The 25,401-nt window shown below is 35.7% G+C and overlaps 1 protein-coding gene and 1 pseudogene across 1 annotated transcript; both read left to right on the top strand.

Moving 5' to 3' along the window:
* Nucleotides 1-6,716, top strand: part of LOC122747394 — a 65,355-nt pseudogene extending 58,639 nt beyond the window's left edge.
* Nucleotides 6,717-6,822: 106 nt separating this feature from the next.
* LOC122747392 (high affinity copper uptake protein 1-like) lies at nucleotides 6,823-25,076 on the top strand. Its single transcript, XM_043993440.1, is given in 4 exon segments — nucleotides 6,823-6,848; nucleotides 24,510-24,836; nucleotides 24,838-24,858; nucleotides 24,860-25,076. Coding segments are annotated over 4 exon segments (591 nt in total).
* Nucleotides 25,077-25,401: the final 325 nt, after the last annotated feature.

Below are 25,401 nucleotides of genomic sequence, written 5' to 3'. Positions count from 1 at the left end.
CTCAGTAGATAGAATACTAGTTCTGGAGTCAGGAAGACCTGAATTCAAAGCCAGCCTCAAAAATTTCCTAGTTGGATGATCATGAGCAAGTCACTTAATTTCCATTTGCCTCAGGTTCCTCAGCTGTAAAATGAGGATAGTAATAGCACCTACTTTACAGGGTTGTTATAGGGATCAAATGAGATAATATTTATAAAAGACTTAGCGAAATACCTGGCAAACAGTAAGTATTTCAGAAATGCGTATTCCCTCCCCTAGCCCTCTTTCAATGCAGATTACAAACTGGCAGTTTTATAGGAGTGTCTATACCTGAAAAAAAATTTCAGCAAAAGCTAATCAATATTTTAAACACACACACACACATACACACACGTGCACAGAGTACATATGTCTATATATAAATATATGTATGTACACACACTCACTCAACATACAAATATATATAATATGTATAAACACACACAGAGTACATATGTCTATATACAAATATATGTATGTACACACACTCAACACACAAATACATTATATATAATATGTATAAATACAGAGTACATCTCTATATAAATATATATGTATCTACACAACTCACTCAACATACAAATACATTATATGTAATATGTATATACACACACATATATACATATACATATATATACATATACATATATATGTGTGTGTGTGTGTATATATATATATATATATATATATATATATATATACACACACACACACACACACACACACACACACATAACCTAATCTCCCCCATTAGAATTTGGGCTTCCTGAGTAAAGGGACTGTCTTACTGTTATTATTTGAATCTCCAGCATTTACCAAAGTGCTTCACATATAGTAAATGCTTTAACAAAATGCTTTTTCAATCATTCATTCATGATCATCCTTTTGCACCACACTAAGCTTGTGATGAGACCACAGACACATTGTTCTTTACTGGGCCTTTGCTCAAACGCTTCTCAGTTTGGTAGGACCTGCCCATGGATGCATTCCTCTGGCACTCTTCAAAAAGCCTGCTTCATGCTCAGGCTATAATAAGCGATAAGAGCACAACTTTGGTGAACAGAGAACTTATCAAGAAATAAAAAATACATTTAACCAAAATTTAGGTACCTAATAAATATCTGTCCAATTGAATCAGACACAGATACATTTGCATGTAGGAATAAAATTTTGGATTACAAGGGATAAATTCAACAACGAAAAGCAGTAAAACTAAAGCATAATTTAATTTTAATAAGATCACCATTAAATTAGCATGAGAGATAACTTCTAAATGGCATTTAGTGTGCTAACTCATAAAAACTTCAGTTTCTTTCAAACATTCATGGACCATGTAACCACCATTTTGCAAGTTTCCTTTATGTTTTAAAGATAAATCCTTCATCTCAGCTAATACTCTGCTAGATATGTGTGTGTGTATTTGTAGAGAATCAACAATACCTGTCTTCCTATCTTTTCATTATACTAAAAGAGAAGCATTTAAACTTAAATTATTCTCTAAATTGATCATTTTCCAGATAATAGCAAGTTAATTTTTCAATGATATATAATGCATTAAGCTAATTCTGTGATCCATCTAGAATTAATAGAATTGCCTGAAGAGACATTATGAAACTAATTGATAAGACAGACAACCAGAAACCTCAGATTATTTCAAAACAACCACACACATATTGGCACTCCAAAAAATTATTATAGTTTTATGCTTTCTCATGTGTATTTGGAGGGTAGAGAAGAGATACAAATAATTCTATTTCTTATATTAATTTCCCATTGTCCCTGAATGTTTATAACAAATTATACTTACTAAAGCTGAAATAAATTAACATCATATATAATCTTGTTGCAATGAAAATGTAGCATATTAACTTTTGGGGAAATTATTAGGTGAAATATATTGAATTAGTTATTTCATGGTTTAAATGGAGATGATTAAAATTCTTTCTTTTATATTAAATCATATTTAAAGAGCTAAAGACATTATTGGTAATAATCATAATTTTATATCATGGAATACATAGTTATCTGGAAAGTGAGGCCAGGTTTGATTATACTATCTTCAGGTCCTAGACCTTTGATTGTAATGACTCTGACTGTAAGATGAAGGCAAAAGACTGCTGAAAGACCCAGATACTGAAGGACCCATTAAAGCAAGTTTCTCAATATTAAAATTGAGAACACAATTTACGTTTAAGAGGTAATATATTTAGAAATAAAGAGAGCCAGTGTTTTCATGTTCTATAAGGCATTAGAATCACTCATCTGCCCTGAAATTGATAATTTAATATCTTATCAAAATGCTGCTATTTTTAACTGATTTACCTTTTCTTTGGGAGGGGGAACAACAACTGATACTTGTTTTAATGCATTATGAAAACAAATGGAATGATTCAGATTCAGATAAAGTGATTTTAAGAATATTTAATGAAGTTAAAATAGTTAGAGGTTGGCTTAAACTCATTAAAATGTTCTGTGGTACTCTGAAAAATAAAAATTAAACTACATGAATCATAGATATTCATCACTTAAACACATATTTACCAGATTCATTTTCATATTTCATATTTTATTTTTAAGAGTTCTTTTTCAGTCTACATTCCATCACGTAAATGCACTACTGACAGCCCAAATAAATATTCCTACAGGTTCATCAGCGAAGTAAGGTAGATTTTAGAAAATCAGACAGCTAATAAAACTTAAAATTAATATATTGGGGTATATCATCATAAGGTAAGCATTTTCTATCCATCCTTAATATTGTTCTCTATTTTATCTTAAACATATTTCAAATTATTTTTGGTGGTCTCTTTTGCAACTAATATTGTCTTTCATTTAATATTAATTTAAAAAATAGAACAGAAATGCTAATTTAAGATATGAATAATTTTGTTTGTACTCTCAATTATTACACAATTAAACAACTGAATGTTTGTTACATAATCAAAGTAATTGTTTTGTGGAGTTCTGTTTTTTTGTTAGAAAATTGAAACTCGGGGCAAAGAAGATTGCATAGGCTAATGGGTAACATTTAGTCATTATTAAATATTAGACTATATTCATTTATGAATATAAAATATGAAATAAGAGTTCATGAGCTATACTGTAGTTAAAAGTGACCAAGACATAGAGTTCATAGACATAGAGTCTATAAACTTGAGGACGGAAATGAGCTTCCACTATGAGCTCCATATATCTAGAGAAAACCCCTGCACCCTCCCCTCTCTGCTCTGGATCCAAGTATTGTATTTGGACCGGCTTTAGCTCTAAGTCAGTCTGGTCTCTAATGAGTCAGGCTAAATTCTTCTTGTCCACACTCTTTTGGAAGTTAAACACCAAGCCTGGTGCCTTAAAGAAAAGGTTTTTAAAACTTCAGTTTAGGCTCCCATTTGGGGTTCCCCCAAAATGGGACAGTTAAAAAGGAACTAAACTATATGAATAAGACGTGGGACATGCATTTATTCCCTATGCACAAAAAGGGAGATTTAAACAAACTTCACAAGCAGACATTTGACAAAAAAAAAGTAAATAAAGTAAGGTTTAGTAATAACATAAATCTGTTTGAAGAATGCTATTTAGGATTTTACTTTTAACTATAGCCCTGCACTGTCTAAACAGCTCACAGCATACCTACTGATAAAACAGACATACTTCAGCCAATCCTCTTGTCAGTAGCTATCCTCCCCATGACTTCTGGAATAGTTGTTGGGAGTTCCTCTCCTGTCACCATTCAACCCTGACTTGAGACCAAGAATCTCTAGGTCTCTCAAACTTATAAGGTCAACTCTAATGCTGAACATATCCATCTTGGGAGAGATACTGATTTACCTAAGTCCAAAAAAGAATAAACACAAAACAGGCACATAAAACTCTGGCTCAGGCTTGCCTAGGTAGATATCAGTTGCTCATGGCTGAATGGAGTCAGATATAGGGAAGAGGGGAAAGTACCTCTTCTCCCACTTGCTATTGGCAAACAACTCAAGATAATCCTTGAAGTATTAGAAATGAAGCCAGAAATGGAGCAAGGCTGAATATGAGGTTGTTCCCTTTTAAATATCCAAGTCATCAGCTCTTCAGTTCCTGCATTCAGTAATGGGACACTTCATCACTTCAACAATGAATCACAAACTGCTTTCAAAAACAGATGTCTGCAAAGTTCTGGAACTAGGAAAGGCAACTCATACACTGGTTCTAGGGATGTTCCCAGTTTATACAGAAGAATAAACTATTAGAAGAGAACAATAAGTGTGCTTAATTTCAAGGAGGAGATGTTTAGATTACACATGAGAAAAAGAGAAATCACTGTAACAAGCTACTGATTAAAGGATATTAGATTTTTGTCTAGAAAGGGTGCGTCAAAGCAAATCCTCTCACTTTATAAATGAAGAAACCAAAACAATGACTTGCTCAAGGTTACACAATTAGTAAATATCAAAGGAAGGATTTGAACTTAGGTTTATCCTAAAGTCAGCTCTAGCATTCTGACCATTATACCAGCTAGCCACTTCCATTTTCTCCTGAAGAAGGCTGATAAAATTGATATCCACAGTATGACTTAAATACAGCTTTGCCTAGAGTAAGACTAGCTCATTTCAGGGTACTATCTAGTTTTTGGATTCTAAGATGCTGTTTTGAAAAAAATGAAAGTGTCCAATTGGGGAATTTTATTCATTTCTGTCAGAAACAATTATATTCCAAGATAATTTGAAGGAACCAGACAGTTGTGAGTTGATGTCCTGAAACAGTAATTTTAAAAATGTTTTTAAACTAGTCATCTCACCTGGGAATCAGAACTAGCTGGTAATTCCAAGTGGGGAAGCAGCAAGGAATAATGAAAATTACCCCAGCATGAGTCAAGAAACCTGGGGATATGGTCATGGCTCCATCCTTAATTTGCAAAATGCCCACTGAAAAGTCAACCTCTGTGGCTTTCAGTTTCCTCATCTCTAAGGGGACAGGGTTGAACTATGCTTCCTTTAAGGTTCTTCCCTGTTCTAAAATTCTGAGGTTCTCAGTGAATGCTCTCATTCTTAGCTTTAGTTTCAAGAAAAGAAAAGTCATTTTAGTTAAAGATAAAGCAGGTGAAGACCTTTAAAGTTAATGTTTCATTTCCTGCCCTTGTTTTCACTTCTGTTTGTTTCCATGGTAGCAGAAGGCAGCAGGAACTGAAATTAACAAGGATTCTAATTCAGCAAAAGGATTCTTACTTTTTTTTCTAGATACTAAAGATATCATTAATAATATTGACGATTAAAAAAAAAAACTTAAATTGTAAGAAGCTTCCAAAACCAGGTAAACATTGCCAAATCGAAGTGGTGTACTTTTAAATGTAAGTGCTTTAATGATTAATTGATCAATGAGATAAATTAATAAATGTTCTATATATTAGTGACATCTAACATACTAGAAAGTACATTATCAAGTTAAAACACTTTGGTACAAATCATAACTCTGGTACTAGTTAAACAAGGCTAATCATTTAACTTCTTTAGCCCTCAGTTTCTTTATCTCTGAATTCTTCTACATGATCATATAGAAATCATCAAACAAATGTGCATTATCTTGTGCAAAGTAAGGAAACTGGAACTGCAGTATATATTCTATATCAAAAATAAGCATTTTAAATTGTCTAGGTAAGGAAATAAATTCATATAGCTTATATTATTAAATGCTATTTAAAAGGCAACCTTTATAGTCAGTGCACAAAGAAAGATACTAATGAAAAAGATGTCCAATGAACAAAAACACCTTTCATTGGGAAGATGAACTACAAAATTTCTGTTTTGTGTTGCCAAAAATATTCAACAATTTTCTTGCAATATGAGCAAACTTTCTGAGTACATGTCACCAAATCATTTTTTATCAGCCTAACAGACCTTGTATTGGCATTGTTGATCAAATACCCTCCTTGAGTATTATGTTCTGTTCTGGGTATGATGTTTTAGAAAGGAGATTGATAAGCTGTAGAGCATCCAAGAGAAAGTACTTAGATTGGTGAAAGGCCTCAAAATATGAGAGTTCTGAAGGAACTAGAAATGTTTAACTTGGGAAAAAGAAGTCTTGGGGGTAAGACAAGGTGTAAATATAGGGATGAAACATTTTCTCCTGAGCTTTAGTAGGATAGAGCTAGTTGTAGTTACTAAGATTTCAATTTGGTGTGCAGGAAAACTTGAAAATAATAAAACTACCCAAAGAGCAGTTAGGCTGATTCAGATGTGAGTTCTTTCTCAACAGAAATCTCCAAGCAAAGATTTAACAACCACTTATTATATGTGTTGTAAAGAAAGTACTGATTCATGTGCTCATTGGACTAGTTGGCTTCCAGGGTTACTTCTGAGGCAGTGTGATCACAAAATCTAGAATTCTAACTGGAGAAAGGAGATTTCCCAAACAGCATCATGCTTGAGGACTGCCATTGTGAATAATCCTTGAAAGCTCCCAAATTAAAGATTTCAGTCATTGGACCTCTTAGAGAATGAACAACCTACACAGTTGCTGAATAGATTTCAACTTTAAAAGAGGATCATCCATGGGTACTCTACAACTGAAAGATTTTTGTTTTCCTTTAACCAGTGTGTTCATCAACATCTTTCTTTTTTTCTCCTAGAATGGTCATAGGAGCCAATGCTACCTTTATTTACACAGGCACATACGAATTACTCTCAGTTAACACAAAAAATACAGGCTCCAGGAATTCATGAGCAAACGAGACAGTAATATGTGGAAATCTATGCAAATACTTTCAGAATAATAGCAATTTATAATGACACAGATGGTTGACTCTAACTGACTTTTGTCAAACCAGACATGTGCAAGAATGAGAAAATTCCTGTGTAAGTTGTTAGCTATCTTCATCAAATGAGTAAAACATGATGTAAGACCATTTTAATTCATACCTTAAACATTTTTTTTCCATTCAGAAATAGGGAGTTTAGTGTGGGAGGACTTAATAAACCACTTGAGTGAAAGGTATAAATAGACAATATGAATATTCAATGTCAGGTGCCAGATTGAAAGTTTGGAATTTCAGGACTGGAAAGTAAGTGGATATTGAAAAGCTATTATCTGTGAAATTGTGAATTACAAATGCTGAAGAGTTCAATATCTCCATGAAAATCATGAAAGAGAAAATATTTACTTTTTTTAGGTTTATTGACTTACATCTTTTGGCTTCAGTTTCATTTACTATAAACTAATTTATACTATCTACCTTACAGAGTGGTTTTCACCTGTCAAACCTAGAAATGTAAGGTAAGAAGGACAGTAAGAACAGTTGCTTATACTTCTTTCATATGGCTCTGTTTTGTCATATTATGAGACAACTCTGTACTTTTCCTAGTAGCCTCTGTAACAGTCTGATAGTTTTTGCACTTTTATGTGGCAGGGAAAGAGCAAAAATGGCCTACTATTCTTGAAAACTCTAATTAGGGACCTAGCCCTGTAGGTGTTTGTCCAGCCTCTTTTTTGGTACTCACCTGTAATTCAAAGAAATACTAAAGAAACCTTCCTAACAAGTACAGATTGACTAAGAGATTAGGACTAGCACTGAATAGGGTAATAGCTTCTATTTATAAGTAAATGATAAGTAACTATTAAGTGAATTATTAGCCTACACAACATTATTTTCATATAATTTAAAAATTGTTGGGGCAGCTAGTTGGTGCAGTGGATAAAGCACTGGCCTTGGATTCAGGAGGACCTGAGTTCAAATCCAGCCTCAAATACTTGGCACTTAACTAGCTGTGTGACCCTGGGCAAGTCACTTAACCCTCATTGCCCTGCAAAAAAAAAATTGTTTCTGATTTTTTCATTTATTTTCTCTCTTTCTCTTTCTGTATGTATGTGTATGTCTGTCTGTATCTGTCTCTGTTTCTGTTTGTCTCTGCCTAGATAGATAGATAGATGATGATGATGATGATGATGATGATGATGATGAGAGAGAGAGAGAGAGAGAGAGAGAGAGATTATAGATAGATAGGTAGGTAGGTAAGCAGGTAGATAGATACAATACCTGAAGAACTATGGACAGAGGTTTGCAATGTTGTACAAGAAGCAGCAACAACAACAACGACCCCAAAGGGAAAAAAAGAACAAGAAAGCAAAATATCTGTCTGATGAGGCTTTGCAGATAATTGATGAAAGAAGGAAAGAAAAAGGAAAAAAAGAAAGAGAAAGATACACCCAACTGAATGCAAAATTCCAGAGAATAGCAAGTAGAGATAAGAATATTTTCTTAAATAAACAATGCAAGGAAGTAGAAGAAAACAATACAATGGGAAAGACAAAATATTTTTTCAAGAAAATTAGACACATCAAAGGAAAGGGCATGATAAAATGCAAAATCATAGGGAGAACAGAAATAGAAGAGATTAAAAATAGGGGACAATTATATATAGAACTACAAGAAAGATTTTAACATCACATAACAATGTTGTGGTTATTGATCTAGAGTCATACATCTTGGAGAATGAAATTAAGTGGGATTTATTAGGCATTGCCAAAAATAAGACTAGTGGAAATAGTATTTCAGCTGAGCCATTTAAATCTTACAGTATGATGCCATCAACATACCAGCAAATTCAGGAAAATTAGCAGTGACCACTGGATTGGAAAAGATCAGTTTTAATTCCAGTCCTAAAGGACAATGCTAAAGAATGTGCAATCCCTAAACTACACTCATTTCACATACAAAATGTTATATGTCCTTGATTTTAGAAGAGGGTCGATGATATAACTAGAGGTGTTGACTTGTACATTAATTGGATTTAGGCGAGTCAGAGTTTCACAAAGTCATCAACCTTACTCTCTTCCAGGGTCATCAAAGTCCAGTGAAGAGACAAAAGTCAAGACAACCGGCAATGGCAGTAGATGACCTCGGCAGCCCTGTTATCTGAGCAAGTTCTAAAAGCTCCACAATACCTGCTCCAGCTTTCTTCATGTGTATTTGAACAAATCACTCCCAAATGTTGCCGTTTGGCCAGGGGAAGTTGTTAGTCTTGGGTTAGACATCCCCCTAGCTCACCCATGGGTTCAAGGCCTTACACAAGCAAGGTTATGATTAAGATTCTGCAACTGAGGATCCAGAAATATGTGAATAAAGAACTACCAGAAGTACAGATGGTTCTCAAAGAGGCAGAAGAACTAGAGACCAAATTGGCAACATTCACTGGATTATGGAGAAAGCAAGGGAGTTCCAGAAAAACATCTACTTCTGCCTTATTGACTACACTAAAGCCTTTGATACTGTGGATCACAATGATATGTGGCAATTTCTCAAAGAGACTGGAGTACCAGATCATCTTACTTGGCTCCTGAGAAACCTATATTTAGGTCAAGAAGCAAGCAAATCATTCAACAACCAATTGGTTTAAGATTGGAAAAGAAGTACAAGGCTGAATATTGTCATCTAATGAATTTAACTCATGTACAGAACACATCATGTAGAATGCCAGGCTGGATGAATCAAAAGCTGGAATTAAGGTTGCTCAAAGAAATATCAACAATCTTACATTAGCAGAAGATACTTCTCTGATGGTAGAAAATGAAAAAGAATTAAGAAGCCTTGGAGGCATCTAGGTGGCATAGTGGAGAAAGCACCGGCCCCAGATTCAGGAGGACCTGAGTTCATAACTGGCCCCAGACACTTGGCACTTGCTAGCTGTGTAACCCTGGGCAAGTCAATTAAGCTTCATTCCCCAGCACAAATTAAAAAAGAATTAAGAAGGCTCTTCATGATTATAAGAAAAGAGAGTGTAAAAGCTGGCTTGAAACTTAATAGTACCTGTTCCCATTTTTTCCTGGCCAAAAGGGGAAGAAGAAAAGAATGCAGAGTTAGATTTTATATTCCTGGGCTCAAAGATCATTTCAGACAGTGACTGCAGCCATGAAATGAAAACATGCCTCCTCCTTGGAAGGAAAGTTATGACAAACCTAAATAGTACACTAAAGAGGAGAGACATCACCTTAATAAAAAAAAAAGTCCATATAATGAAAGCTATGATTTTTCTAGTAGCAATGTGTGACTGTAAGTGTTTTATATTAAGGAACGCTTAGCACCACAGAATTGGTGCTTTAAAATTCTCATGCTGGAGAAGACTTTTCAGGGTCCCTTGGACATCAAGGAGATCAAATCAATCAATATTTAATTAAATTAATTCAGACTATTCTTTTTTCTGTTTAGAATTTTATTTTCCAAATTACATATAAAAACAAATTTTGATATCAATTTTTTTAAAACTTTGTGTTCCAACTTCTTTTCCTCCCTCCCTTCTCACACCCCACCTCCAAGAACTCAAGCAATTCAATATAAGTTATACATGAGTAGTCATGGAACACATCTCCACATTAGCTAGGTTGTGAGAGAAAACAGATAAAAATAAAACTTGAGATTAAGGAACTGCCAAAAAAAAATTATGCTTCAATCTGTTTCCAGATACTATCAGTTTGTTTTTTTCTCTGTAGATGGATTGAAATTTTTATAAGTCTTCAGAGTTACATTGGACCGTCCCCTCCCCTGCCCTGCCCTCTGTTCTTTCACCCTTACCTCCTTATCTTCTTCCCCTCCTACTTTCCTGTAGGGTTAGATAGATTACTCCTCCCAATTGGATGTGAATGTTATTCTCTCCTTGAGCCAACTCTGATGAGATTAAGGTCTTTGAGCTAATTCTGTGTTCTAAATTTTCTTCCTCCCTCCCCCCTCAACACTCCCTATGAAATCAAGCAATTCAATATAAGTCATACATGTGCAATTATGAAGAACATCTTCACCTTCCTTGAAAGTGTTTTGGTTTTTACTGCTCTCTCCCCCAATCTACCCTTCCTTCCTTCCATCACCCCCCCTTATCCTCTTCCCCTCCCACTTTCCCTCAGGACAAAATATATTACTATATCCACTTGAGTATGTATATTATTCCCTCTTTGAGCCAATTCTGATGATATTAAAATTCACTCACTCCCCGACTCCTTCCCCCTCTTCTCCTCCCCTGCACAAGATTTTTCTTGTTTCTTTTATGTGAGCTGCTTTTCCCCAGTCTACCTCTCCTTTTCCCTTTCTTCCAGTGTATTCCTCTTACCACTTAATGTTATTTTAAAGAAGTCATCATGGGTTAACTAGGTGGAACAATGGACAAAGCACCAGTCCTGGACCCAGGAGTCCCCAAGCCCAAATCTGGCCCCAGGCATAAGCCACCCCACACTGCCTGCCCCCACACCCAAACAAGGATGAACAAAAAATAAATGCTATACAAATATCATGCCTTCATATTCATTTCAGACCTGCATCTTCTAAGTGTATTCCTTTCAGCTGCCCTAATGCTGAGAAAATTCTTATGAGTTCAAAGTATTATCTTGACATGTAGCAATGTAAGAAGTATAATTTTTTAATATCCCTCATAATTTGTTTTTCCTGTTTACCTTTTTATGCTCCTCTAGGGTCTTGTATTTGAAAGTCAAATTTTCTATTCAGTTCAGGTCTTTTCATTTCAAATGCTTGAAAGTCCTCTTTTTCATTGAAGTCTCATTTTTTCCTCTGAAAGATTATACGTAGTGTTTTTGGGTACGTGATTCTTGGCTGTAGTCCCATGTCCTTTTCCCTCTGGAATATCATATTCCATGCCCTCTCGTCCTTTAATGTAGATGCTTCTAAGTCTTGTGTTATACTTATTGTAGCACTGCAGTATTTGAATTTCTTTTTTCTAGCTGTTTGAAATATTTTCTCCTATAACTGGGAGCTCTGAAATTTGGCTATAATATTCCTGAAGTTTTTCCATTTGGGATCCCTTTCAGGAGGTGATTGGTGTATTCTTTCAATTTATATTTTAACTTCTGCTTCTAGAATATCAGAGCAATTTTTCCTGACAATATCTTGGAAGATGCTATCGACACTCTTATTTTGGTATGGTTTTTAGGTAGTCCAATGATTTTAAAATTATTTCTCCTGGATCTGTTTTCCAGGTCAGCTGTTTTTCCAAGGATATATTTCATATTGCCCTCTATTTCTTTATTCATTTGGATTTGCTTTACTATTTCTTGGTTGCCCATAAAGTCACTAGCTTCCATTTGTTCAATCCTAATTCTTAGGCAAGTATTTTCTTCTGAGAACTTTTTAATCTTTTCCATTTGGATTTTCAAGCTGTTGACTTTTTTCTCTTGACTCTCCTACATCACTCTCATTTCTCTTTCCATTCTTTCCTCCACCTCTCTAAATCTTCCTTCTATCTCTCCTTCTTTCTCCTCAAAGTCCCTTTTGAGTGCTTCCATGGTCTGAGACCAATTCATATTTTTCTTTGAAGCTTTGGATGTAGGGGCCCTGAGGTTGTTATCCTCTTCTGAGGGTGCATCTTGATCTTCCTTGTCACTAAAGAAATTCTATAGTTCTCACCTTTCTCTGTATGCTCATCTTGCTATTTTTTACTTCATTTTTTTTAGTGAGGCAATTGGAGTTAAGTGACTTGCCCAAGGTCACACAGCTAGTAAGTGTTAAGTGTCTGAGGCCAAATTTGAACTCAGGTACTCCTGACTCCAGGGCCGGTGCTCTATCCACTGTGCCACCTAGCTGCCCCATTTTACTTCATTTTTAACTCCCACTTACAGTGGGGCCCTACTTTCAAACTACACTGTCCCAAGCTTTAGCGGATCCCAGGTATTTTAGTTTGAGGGAGGGCAGGATTTCCTCTCACCTGGCCTGTTCTCTTGTCCAAAGATAACCTCAAGCCAACTTGCTAATTAACTAGCCAATGAAACTTTGTGTGCTATGGTTCTTAGCTCCAACGAGCCTATACCCCTCCCCTCCTGGGCCTCCCAACACTCAAAATTTCTTCCTGGTTCCCTGTTGGGGTGGGATAGTGAAATTCCTCCTTAGGTCCCACAGAAACCCCTGTATCCCCCTCCTGCCTGGGCCAGCCGTTCAGCTCTCTCATCTGACCATAAGTTTAGTTCAAGAAAACGCAGGTGCAGCAAATGATTCGGGAGCTTAGGGGTAAATTTCCCTGGTGCAGCCTGTCTGGGGGCTGTCTTGTTGTGATTGTGGGTTTGGACTCTGCTAATATCCCAGCATGGCTCCCTCTATGCTGTCTTTGCCTGGAAAATAATCTCAGCTTGTCTTTTCATGGGTTTTGCTGTGCCAGGGTTTGTTTTATTGCTGTTTTGGGGGTAATTGTGCCAGGAGCTCTGTGTGTTTAATGTCTTTCCTCTGCCATCTTTGCTCTGCCCCCAATTCAGACTATTCTTTGCAGGAGAAATACTGAAGCTGAAGCAAAAAACCTATTACCACATGATGAGAATACAGGACTTATTATAAAACAGCCTGATTTTGGGAAAGTTTGAAAGCAAAAGGAAAAGGACAGAGCAGAGGATGGGATAGAGAGATAGTGTCATGGAAGCAATGAATATGAGCTTTGATAGACTTTGGGAGATAGAGGAAGATAAATGGGTTCAGCATGCTAGGGTTCATAGGGTCACAAAACATCAGACACAGCTAAATATATATGTGTCTGTTTGTGTGTGTGTATGTATCTATATTCACACATATAACTTACAAATAACTATTGCCACCCAATGACTTTTGACACTATACTGATATAGAATAATCTGTATACTGGCTAGCACACAAGCTTGCTGGTGTCTCTTTGTTCATAGGGCCAAAAAGCATTGAAATTAGAACAATAAAAATAACTTAAAGTTATATAACACCTTAAAGTCATCTGATCCTCACCTTTGGGGATTGATGCTACAGATATTAGTCCCATTTTATAGATGAAGAAAGTTAATCTCACTGATGTTAAATTATTTGCTCAGGGTTTCATTTCTAATATACTTTGGAAGTATGATTTGAACCCAAGAGGGAGGAAGAGAAAAAAAGAGAAGGTAAGAGGGACAGAATATGTGGGGGAAAGATGTGGACTTCAACAACATTCTATGGCTTTTTAGGTTTTGGTCAACTGGTTCATGAATGTTCCTGGGCTAGATTTTGCATACCCAAGTGTTAGAAACTGCCCTATTGCTATTGTGCTCTTATTCTGGGTTTCAGATTGGTAAAGATGAGGTACTTTAAATGGTTTTATCAAACAGAATTTAAATTTGCCATAACAAAGCAAGAATATATAAGGACATATTGGAATTTGGCTTAGCATACTGCCTGGAACATAGTAGGTACTTTAACAATGTTTATTGAATTGAATTGAATATGTCCACAATCTCTCTTATAACCATTTGGAAATGCATTTGGTCAGCATTACAAGATAGCAAAACTGGATGTAGTAACTCCTGTGGTCTTTGGAAAAGCCATTAAATCGTACCCCCTCCTTCTCCCACTGCACATGGGTGGGTCATTTTCATACATTTATGTGAAGTTAGAGGTTCACCAAGGAAATGGGCCAATCAACTCCCTAACTACTTTGTTTCCCAGGAAAAACTAATTTTTGTTGCATGAAGAAAGGAGAAGGTGTGGATATAACCCATGATATGGAGAAACATTAGTAGATGTTAGTCCTATCACAGGAAGCAAGCCCTTTACATTGAACACTGATGCTTACCTGACAGATTTGGAAGTACCCCTTTTAGAAGGGGCCCAGAACCTTCATTTAATTGCCAGGAAGCTAACAATGAGATTTGTTATTCTATATACAAATTAAAGGTCTTTTGAAATGCAATTTCCCTTCTTCTTGTTGCTGCTGCTACTTGTCCATTCTCAAAGAGGACCATGACATTAGGGTGATGTCATGACTTGCAGTGAATTGGATTTAAATAAGGGAGAACTCACAAAATATTTTACATATGTTTTTCATATAACCCTCATAACAGCAAAGTGAACACAATGTCAGTATTACTATTCCAATTCTGAGATTCAGAAAAGCCTAATTCACACATAATAAATGGGAGAGCCAGAATTCACAGTACCAAGTTCAGCATTGCCTCTTCTATCACACTGCTTAGTTGAAAGAATATTGAACAGGGAGTCCAATTATCTTCTGCCTCTATACTATGTCACTTGATCTCAGCAGCTTCTATGGGTTCAATTTCATTGATGATTTTCAACTATTTTTCAAGCTCTACTTATCAATCTTTTTTTTTCCTAACCTCCATTCTTGTATCTCCAACTGCCAATTGGGCAAGTTGACCTGGGTTTCTTATAGATGTTTTAATCTAAATATGTCAAAATGAATATATTATATTTTCACAAAAACACTCCCCTCTTCTGAATTTTCCTATTATGGCTGAGAGTACCACCATCCTCTCAGTCAACCAAGCTCACAACCTATATATCAATCTCGATTCTCTCTTTCTCTCTCTCTCTTTCTCTCTCTCTCTCTCACCTCCCATATTCATTCTGTTGCCAAGCTGTGTTGGTTTCGCTTTTGTAACCTCTCTTATACTTCTTCTCCTTTCCCTTGTTACTGCTACCAACTGATATAGGTCCTCTTCACATCACACCTGGCATATTAGAATAACCTGCTGATTGGTCTCTCTGCCTATCCCCAGTCCAATGCATCTTCCAAATAGTTATCAAATTGATCTTTCCAAAATCCAGGTCTTAAACATCCCCATTTCCTCCAGGACCAAATGTAAAATACCCTGGTATTTAAAGCTCTACATGATGTGACTCTTTCCTCCCTTTCTAATCACAATGCATCTTTTGTACTCCCATATAACCTGTGATCTAGTGACACAAGCCTCCCTGTTATTCTTCACACAGATACTCCATCTTTTAACTTTGGGCAGATTGATGTACTATCCTCCATGTCTGGCATGTTTTGCCTCCTCCATTCTCCCTCTTGGTTTACTTTAATTCCCAGATAAAATCCCATCCTCTGTACAAGAAACTTTTCCAATCCGCCGAATCCTAGTGCCTTCTCTCTGTAGATTATTTCCAACATATCCTGTATATTTCTTAGATGTAGTCATTTGCATGATATCTTCTCCATTAGACCATGAGCTTCCCAAGGGTAGACATTATCTTTAGCTTTTCTTTGAACACTCAGTGCATACCAGAGTGCCTAACACATAGTAGGTGCAATGCTAGTTGATTGACTAAACATTTTAAAACTTGGTTTCTAATTCAATTTTTTCTCTCAAGTAATTTATAATCTTGAGCAAATTACTTTGATTCTGTGACTAAGATTTCCTTATTTGAAAGATAAAGGCTAGTTTCTAAATTTCTTGTTGTCCTTACCATTAGACAAAATGCCAACTGCTATTACAGGAGTACCTGTGATATTTGATACAAGCAGAAATGATTACTCCCTATTGGAATTGTCTTTATTAGAGGCATCTGGAAACTAATATAGCAGCCATCCGGGGGCAAGATGGCCTCCAACATAAATCCTTCTCAGAATCCCTGGACAGAAAGCCAAATTGAGAGAGAATAAATTGAAAGAGATAGATTTTGGTTTGATGATATGGTACGCAAGTGATTGGAACAATACTAACAAGCCATTTTAAGGTATTAGGTATCCTTAGCAACTGAGAAGAATGGCAGAGGACAGAGTCAGATTTAAGTAATGTAGAACAAAAAAGAAATGCGTATGCATTTAAAACAGATGATTTATACTTATCATTTGGCTGTCTATGACTTCTGCATTTTATGGATGATTAAACCTGGCCTCTTTTTTGTAGCAACATGGTTGTATAGTTATAAATTCTATACACTAGCCATCTTCATATAGGCAACCTCCAAAGCCTCCTGAGACTTCAAGGCCAAGGCTTATTGTTTGCTGTTGATGGAGCATCTTAAACCCTTATTAGAATACAGAGCGTGTAAATTGGTTTTCATTATCTGCCTTATGAACCATATCCTTTCCCAGTAAATGTGACCAATTTTCACAATTAGCTTCCTATGATATGGCCTGGTGATGCTTTTTGAGACTTTATAAGCAGGGGGGAGGGTTAGGGGAAAAGAGGGGGTAAAGATGAAACAGATTACATTAAGGGAGACAGTCCTGTGATCCTTTCTTTTTTCTGAGAAGACCTCTAGACATGGGTGTTAGAAAATGGCCCATTGGCTTAGACAGATAATTTATTGAAGGACTTGTTCTAGAAAAGGTTTATGCACTATGGACAGCCTTAATACCTTATTTGCAGCAGCTTACTAGGGTTTCAGTGATTATCAGTCATCCAGTTATATTCTGTTTTCATCACTTCTCCGGCAGCCTAATAAAGGCTTCAGTCTTTTCATTTCTCCCCAATAAACTGGAACTATAATCCAGGTGGTGAAGACTCATAAGAACATACAAGAGAATCTGTACTTGGAGAAGAAAAAAGTGATCTTAATGAAGGAACAAATGGATTGAACAGTGATGTTACAGCAGAATTTTGATTTAGACTCATAAATATTATAGTCCTGTCATCCTAAGGCTGTAAGGTTAAACAGAAGAAATAAAATTCTGGCTTATAATATTTCATTTGCTCACCACCTTGATTGTAGTACATTCTGGAAAAGTATACTTTTATTTGGAACTTGATGAATAAGGGAGTCCAGAAACACAATATGAACAGGATGCTTTGGACTAAGCACAGATGAGAGATAAGGCCATGAAACTAGAAAATCCATTCGAGGAATCTTTTTTTCTTTTTTTAACTCCAATAACATAGTAACACTCCACCAGAGAGAATACTGGAATCCATTTCCTCACTATCAGAGTAGTGATCCCTTTTCCTTACAACCAGAGTAACATCCTTTCCAATTGAGTCAAGAAAACAGGATAATTTAGTCAATGGAGGAAATAGAGCAAATGTGGTTCAGAGACTTGAGTTTAAGCAACCTAAACCAAAAGAGAATGTTGTCCACCTGAACTCATTGCTCATCCAACTAGTTCTGAATTCTGCATTTTGTGGGTCAGTAATCTCCACACCCTTTTGTAGATATATAACCATTCACACTGCTGATATTTTGAGTTCTAAACCTCATGATTCCATAAACCACATCAATGGTACAAAGGGGTTTGCTTTGTTCACCACTGAGTTTTAAAATCCAGAAAATACTTCAAATTCAGAGGTTCATAGCTTGCCCTTTCTTTTCAGACTAAATTCAGCCCATAGAAACCAAAACTACTGTAAGCCACTGACCATAAATAATAAAAGGTGATAAAAGAATAGGAACCAAAAGACTTATAAGGTAAACTTAAATGGATGTCAGAGAGGCCACTGGGCTGTTATTTGATGTCTACATGAAGAGACAGCAAGTTCTTATTATATAAGTTCTGATAAAGGAATGAAACTGAAAGTGATATCACTTTTTCCCACCTAGGGACACAATTCAGAGTTTTCCTTTAAATTAACATGCTTTCACAAATATTTTTTTCTCTTCAGATGTTATACATATATGTATGTATTTATATCACTATGACTTCACAATGTTTCATCTATTCTTCCTTTTAACAAAAAAATTACAGTTCATCTATATTGCCCATGTCTTTACTCCACATCATTTTTCTGATGAGAAGAGAAAAGCATGTTTCATTACCAGTATTCTAAAATCACAATTGGACTTTTTTTATCACAGTTATTTGCCTTTATATTGCGATCAGCATGTAAACTGTGCTAATGATTCTATTTCACTCTATATCAATTCAAAGATGTCTGACTCATTATTTTTTTCCCTAAAATTCTTCATGATCATCATCTCACATGGCACAATAACCCCCAAACATTCCATGATGTTAATATACAAAATGTTTTCAAGATTTCCAAGTTGAAGGACTTATATGAACTGATGCTGACTGAGAGGAGCAGAACCAAGAGAACATCATATACAGTAAGAGCAACATTGTGTGATGAACAATGGGGATAGACTTGGCTCTTCTCAGCAGTGCAACAATCCAAAACAGTTTCAAAGAACTCATGATAGAAAATATTATCAACATCCAGAAAAAGAATGGTGAATTATGAATGCAGATTGAATCATACTGTTTTTACTTTTGGACTGTTTTTTTTCCTTCTTGTTTGAGGTTTTTCCTTTGTGCTCTGATTCTTCTTTCACAAGATGACTAATATAAAAATATGTTTGATGTGACTGTACACATACAACCTATATCAGACTGCTTTCTATCTTGGGGAACAGGGAGTGAAGAGGGGGGGAGAGAAAAAACATTTGGAACTAAAAATCCAGAGTAAATAAATGTTGAAAACTATCCTTATATGTAATCTGTAACTGGAAAATTAATAAAATAAAATTTAAGATAAAAAAGATGTCTGTATCCTTTCATCACATTTTATAAAGGAATCATTTGAACTCTGTATATATTTATACTGATTCCTGTATATAGAATGCTGCATATGAAATCATAGGGTGATAAATTTAGAGCTGGAAGGGATACCAAAGAAGATCTTTTCCAAGACTCTCATCTTATACATAAGCAACCTGAGGTCCAATGAGTTCAGTGACTTGCCCATTGTCACACAGGTAATGGGCATCAAGGGCAGGGTTAAATCTGGTAACTCTAACTATGGAATCAGTGAGTTTTCTACTATATCACACTGCATCAAAGATATTTCCTGCAAAGTTGTTTTTCTTCAAGGATACAATGTCAAAAAGAAAATTCCTTATTACTCAAGAATTTATATTTGAAGGATGGAAATATTATTATATTGCAGTATCTGTAAAAAATACATAAAAATACTAAATAGCCTGGGGACTATGTTGTGGAAGGGGGAGAAGAGGAGAGACAGAAGCAGCTGGAGGAACCAAGAAAGTCATCATTCAGAAGTTAGTTCTTTAGCTGAGTCTAGAAGAAACTAAGGTTTCCAAAAGACGGAGGTCAGGAGCAAGAATATTTCAGGCATGAGGCAAAAAAGCTTGAAGAAAGAAAATGTAGTGAATGTTTAAGGAATACCAAGAAAGCCAGCATGGTTGTACTATATAAGTTATTAGTTGTGGTTAAACAAAATAACCATATACATATAAAATATAAATATGGTTATATAATAAAGATAGTTAAGTTTGAGTCCTATTGTAAAGATCTTTAACAAAATGAAGACTTTACATTTGATCCTAAAGATAATAGAGAGCCACAGTAGTTGATTGAGTGGGGAGGCAATAAGGAGGATGTATTGGAGAAAAGAGAAACTTGAGGCAAGGAGACCAACTAGGGAGTTATTGCAATAGTTCAAGAAAAAGGTGATGAGGATGGTGGTCATACAGTTGCATTGATTTTGTTTACACAAAAGCATTACTATATTTTAAATTGCAGTTAAAATTGTCTATCTTATCATCTATCCTTTGTTTATGTAAAAGATTATCTCCTTAGTCTTCACAGTAGAAGATACGTCATTCCCTTCTCCTATATATCTCCATTAGACTTTGAGCTTCTCAGGGACAGTGACTACCTTTTATCTCTTTTTGTATTCCTAGCATTTAGCATAGTACCTGATACATAGTAGCAACTCAATAAATGATAATTTAATGACCACATTTTTATGTGGATATTTAGGCCAAATATCCATTTGGATTTTATTGTAGTTTATGATGTTAGATGTTGAAGTATCTTTAATGTATATTAAATTGGCTTACAGTGTTTGAAATAGTCTTTTGTCAAATAGAGAGTCTTTAACCAATAACTGGTGCCCTTGGGCATAAATTCATTTTGATTAATGTGATTCTTAAATATTTCTTAGAGCAGAGTAGCATTTAAAATAAATCTCTATTGTCCATATCAGTACTTTACATATTAGTGATAAAGAACAAGAAGAAACTTTTATGTATTTTTAAATATTTCTCAACTAAAATGCATTTATTTAAATTAAAGGTTATGCATATTAATCAATGATGTGTTCCATGAACACAAGTTGCCTGAATTCTCCTGTAGGTCCCTCAAAAAGAACATTAAATCAAGCCTCTAAACAGATTTTGAAAGTACAGAACCTACAAAAAGACAGAGAGACATGATCTTCCAACTAGAGATAATTTAGAAGACTTCAGCAAAGTTAGGTTTCACTCAGGCAAAAGGGGAGTGCAGCATAGCTCAGCACAGCAAAGCACAGCTGGGCAAGTCAGCAGGAAGCTCTTGGCCACTGCAGAGAAACTGAGGCCACTTGATCCTGACTCAGCAAAGATGGTGGCTCAGCAGGCCAATTGTGAGGTCCACCAGAACCAGCTGAGAGGGCAAGCTTTTTTTTTTACAAGAAATACATTTGAAGCAGAGAGATACACACAGAATAAAGATAAAAGGTTGTAGCAGAATATATTATGATTCAGCAGAAATAAAAAAAGAAATGTTAGCTTTAGCAATAAGAGAAGAAATAAGAATTAAAGGAATTAGAATAGGCAAGGAGAAAATAAAATTATCACTCTTTGTAGATGATATGATGGTATACTTAGAGAATCCTAGTGAGTCAACTAAAAAAGCTACTTGAAACAGTTAACAACTTTAGAAAAATTGCAGGATATAAAATAAATTCACATAAATCATCATTTTTATACATTACCAACAAAGACCAGCAGCAATCGATAGAAAGAGAATTTCCATTTAAAATAATGGTAGAAAATATAAAATTCTTGAGGGTCTACTTGCCAAGACAAATCCATGAACTCTATGAACACAATTACAAAACACTTTTCACACAAATCAGATCTAAACAATTGGAAAAAATATCAATTGCCCATGGATAGGCCAAGCTAATATAATAAAATGACAATTACACCTAAATTATTTTACTTATTCAGTGTCATAACAATCAGACTGCTTAAAATTATTTTATAGAGGTAGAAAAATTATTTCAAAAATTCATCTGGAAGAACAAAAGGTCATGAATATCAAGGGAGCTAATTGAAAAAAATGCACAGGAAAGTGGACTTTCTGTACCAAATCTGAGGCTTTATTATAAAGCGGCAGTTATCAAAACTATTTGGTACTGGCTAAAAAATTGAGTGGAGTACCAATGGAATAGGTTAGGCACAGGAGACGCAGTAGTAAATGCCTTTACTAAAGTACTGTTTGATAAACCCAAAGACTCAAGCTTCTGGGATAGGAACTCAGTATTTGACAAAAAGTGATGGGAAAAATGGAAGAGAGTATGGCAGAAACTTGGTGTCAATGAACATCTTACACCTTATACTAAAATTAGGTCAAAATGGGTACATGCTTTAGACATAAAAAGTGATACCATATGTAAATTAGGAGATGATGGAACAGTTTACCTCTCAGATTTATGGAAAGGAGAACAGTTTATGCCCAAACAAAAGATAGAGAATATTATGAAATACAAAATGGATGATTTTGATTACATTAAATTAAAAAGGTTTTGTACAAAAAGAAGCAATGCATCCAAAATTAGAAGGGAGGCAGAATGGTGGGAAACAATTTATTTAGCCAGTATTTCTGCTAAAGGCCTCATTTCTAAAATATATTGGGAACTAAATAAAATTTATAAGAATTCAAGTCATCCCCCAATTGATAAATAGTTAAAGGCTATGAACAAGCATTTTTCTGCTGAAGAAATCAAAGCTATCTAATGCCATATGAAAAAATGCTCTAAATCACTATTAATTAGAGAAATGCAAATTAAAACAACACTGAGGTATCACCTGACAACTATTAAATTGTCTAATATGACAAAAAAGGAAAATAATATATGTTGGAGAAGCTGTGCAATAACTGGAAAACTACTGCCTTGTTGGTGGAGCTGTGAACTGATCCAACCATTCTGGAGAGCTATTTGGAACTATGTCCAAAGGGCTACAAAGCTGTGCATACTCTTTGACCCAGCAATACCACTATTACATCTTTTTCTCAAAGAGGTCATAAGAAAGGGAAAAGGACCCATATGTACAAAAATATTTATAGTTGCTCTTTTTGTGGTAACAAGGAATTGGAAATTGAGGGGATGCCCATCAATTGTGGAATGGTCAAATAAGTTGTATATGAATGTAATGGAATACTATTGTGCTGTAAGAAATGATGAGCAGGCAAATTTCAGAGAAAGCTTGATGGACTTGCATGAACTGATGCTGAGTAAGATGAGCAGGACCAGGAGAACATTGTACACAGTATCAACAACATTGTGTATTGATCAACTATGATAGACTTGAATCTTCTCAGCAATACAATGGTCCAAGGTAGTTGCAAAGGACTCATGATGGAAAATGCTCTCCAAATCCATAAAAAAGAACTGTGGGAACTAGATGCAGATTGAACCATACTATTTCTACTTTTGGGGGGTTTTCTTTTTTGAGGTCTTTCCCTTTTGCTCTGATTCTTTTTTCACAGCATGACTAATGCAGAAATATGTTTAATGTGATTGTACATGTATAACCTATATCAGATTGCTTGCTATCTTGGGGAGGGGGAAGGGAGGGGAGGAATGGTCAAAAATTTGAAACTAGAAATCTTATAAAATCAAATGTTGAAAACTATATCTATATGTAACTAGAAAATAATAAAATAATTTTATGATTAGGAAAGGAAAAAATCAGAAGCTTATTAACTCTTTAGTACCTGGTTCAACATTAACATAGTATATTTATATCTTTTTTTGCAATTAACCAAAATTGTATCTCTCTTTTTTGCTTTCAATTATATTAACTGTTTTTTAGTCATTCTTCAGCTGTGTCTGACTCTTTATGACCTATTATGATGTTTTCTTGGCAGATACTGGGATGGTTTGCCCATTTCCTTCTCTAGCTCATTTTACAGATGAGACGATTAGGACAAACAATGTTAGATTACTTGCCCAAAATCATACAGTCATTAAGTATCTGAGCCTTGATTTGTATCCACGTCTTCCTGACTCCAGGCCCAGCACTCTATCCACTGCACCACCACTAATTCTTCTCTTAAAGAGACTTCAATTACTGCTTAATACTGAACTCCATTGATAATCTCTGAAGATTTTCATTCTCATTTCTGTTCCTTTGGGTCATTTATATATCCCCTAAGTACACAAAGATCTTTTGCATTTTAAGAAGCATAATTCCCTAGATGCTAGGTCATGGAACTATGTATACTCCAGTAAAATATAATGCTGTTTCTCTCAGGTTATTAATATAAACTGTTATTTTTTTAATCACCTTGCTGAGAAGAAATAGGAAGTTACATTGGTGGGGAGGAAACATATCCCATCAATATCCTGGATCAACTTTTTTTTTTTTTAGTGAGGCAATTGGGGTTAAGTGACTTTCCCAGGGTCACACAGCTATTATGTGTTAAGTGTCTGAGGTCGGATTTGAACTAAGGTACTCCTGACTCCAGGGCCAGTGCTCTATCTACTGTGCCACCTAGCTGCCCTCTGGATCAACTTTTAAAAATAGTTGAGGTTGGCTGTGGTTGTGGACACATAGGGCCGGGCTAGGGTCAGTCCTGGGTATTTGGTGTGGTTGATGAGAAGTTGCTGCACCAAAGAAGCTCCAAGTAGCTTGTGGTGGCATTTGGATCTCTCGGGAGTTTTATCCTGGAAGAAACTGAGCCAGGTGTTTCTGAGATCAATTCAGGTGAAAGAAACCAGCTAAAAGTAGCCAACCGCCAAATTATTATCTGAGGAGTCTGATGTTTTTCCACCTTTCCTAGCAAGAGGAACCACAAACACAATCAGAGCATTACCCATATGGAAGAAAATACCACTATGATGCCCCACAATCATTCACCTACTACAGCTTCTCATGCTCGTGGTGGGGGAGGAGGAGGAGACATGATGATGCCTATGACATTCTATTTTGGATATAAGAATGTGGAAGTGCTTTTTTCTGGATTAGTGATCAATATACCTGGGGAAATGGCTGGGGCATTTGTGGCTATCTTTTTGTTAGCCATGTTTTATGAAGGACTCAAGATAGCCCAGGAGAGCTTGCTGCATAAGTCCCAGGTCAGCATTCATTACAACTCCATGCCAGTCCCAAAATAGAACCATCCTTATGGAAACACAAAATTGTTGGGCAACAGATGCTGAGTTTACCTCACTTTCTGCAGACAGTGCTGCATGTCATCGAGGTGGTCATCAGCTATTTCCTTATGCTTATCTTTATGACCTACAACACATACCTCTGCATTGCAGTGGCAGCAGGAGCTGGAACAGGCTACTTTCTCTTCAGCTGGAAGAAGGCAGTAGTAGTGGACATAACAGAGCACTGCCATTAATGCCAGACTCTAGAATTTGGCCTTATTCACCACAATGGGAAGCAGCTGGAGACTGGGAGCCAATTTTTAAGTCCTCCCTTAGTCCCTCCATGACCCCCTGCCTCCCAACACTTGCAAATCAAGAAGGTTTGCCTACTAACCTCCAAGCTGGACGGTGCCCTCCCAAAAATGTTGATTTCTGCTATTAGGCTTAGATCCCCGGTTCTCCTACTCAAAGTAACCTTTTGTTGTAATGATTTCTTGATCATATACTTCCCTTTTTAATATCTTGTTTTGCTTTCTTAATTAAAATTTTGTGGAGTGGAGTAAATTCTGGGTCCTAGGT

The sequence above is a fragment of the Dromiciops gliroides genome, chromosome 3 (assembly GCF_019393635.1).
Source record: "Dromiciops gliroides isolate mDroGli1 chromosome 3, mDroGli1.pri, whole genome shotgun sequence".
Classification (NCBI taxonomy): Eukaryota; Metazoa; Chordata; class Mammalia; order Microbiotheria; family Microbiotheriidae; genus Dromiciops; species Dromiciops gliroides.
The sequence above is the reverse complement of the archived record's forward strand: the minus strand, read 5'-3'. Positions and strand labels throughout refer to the sequence as shown.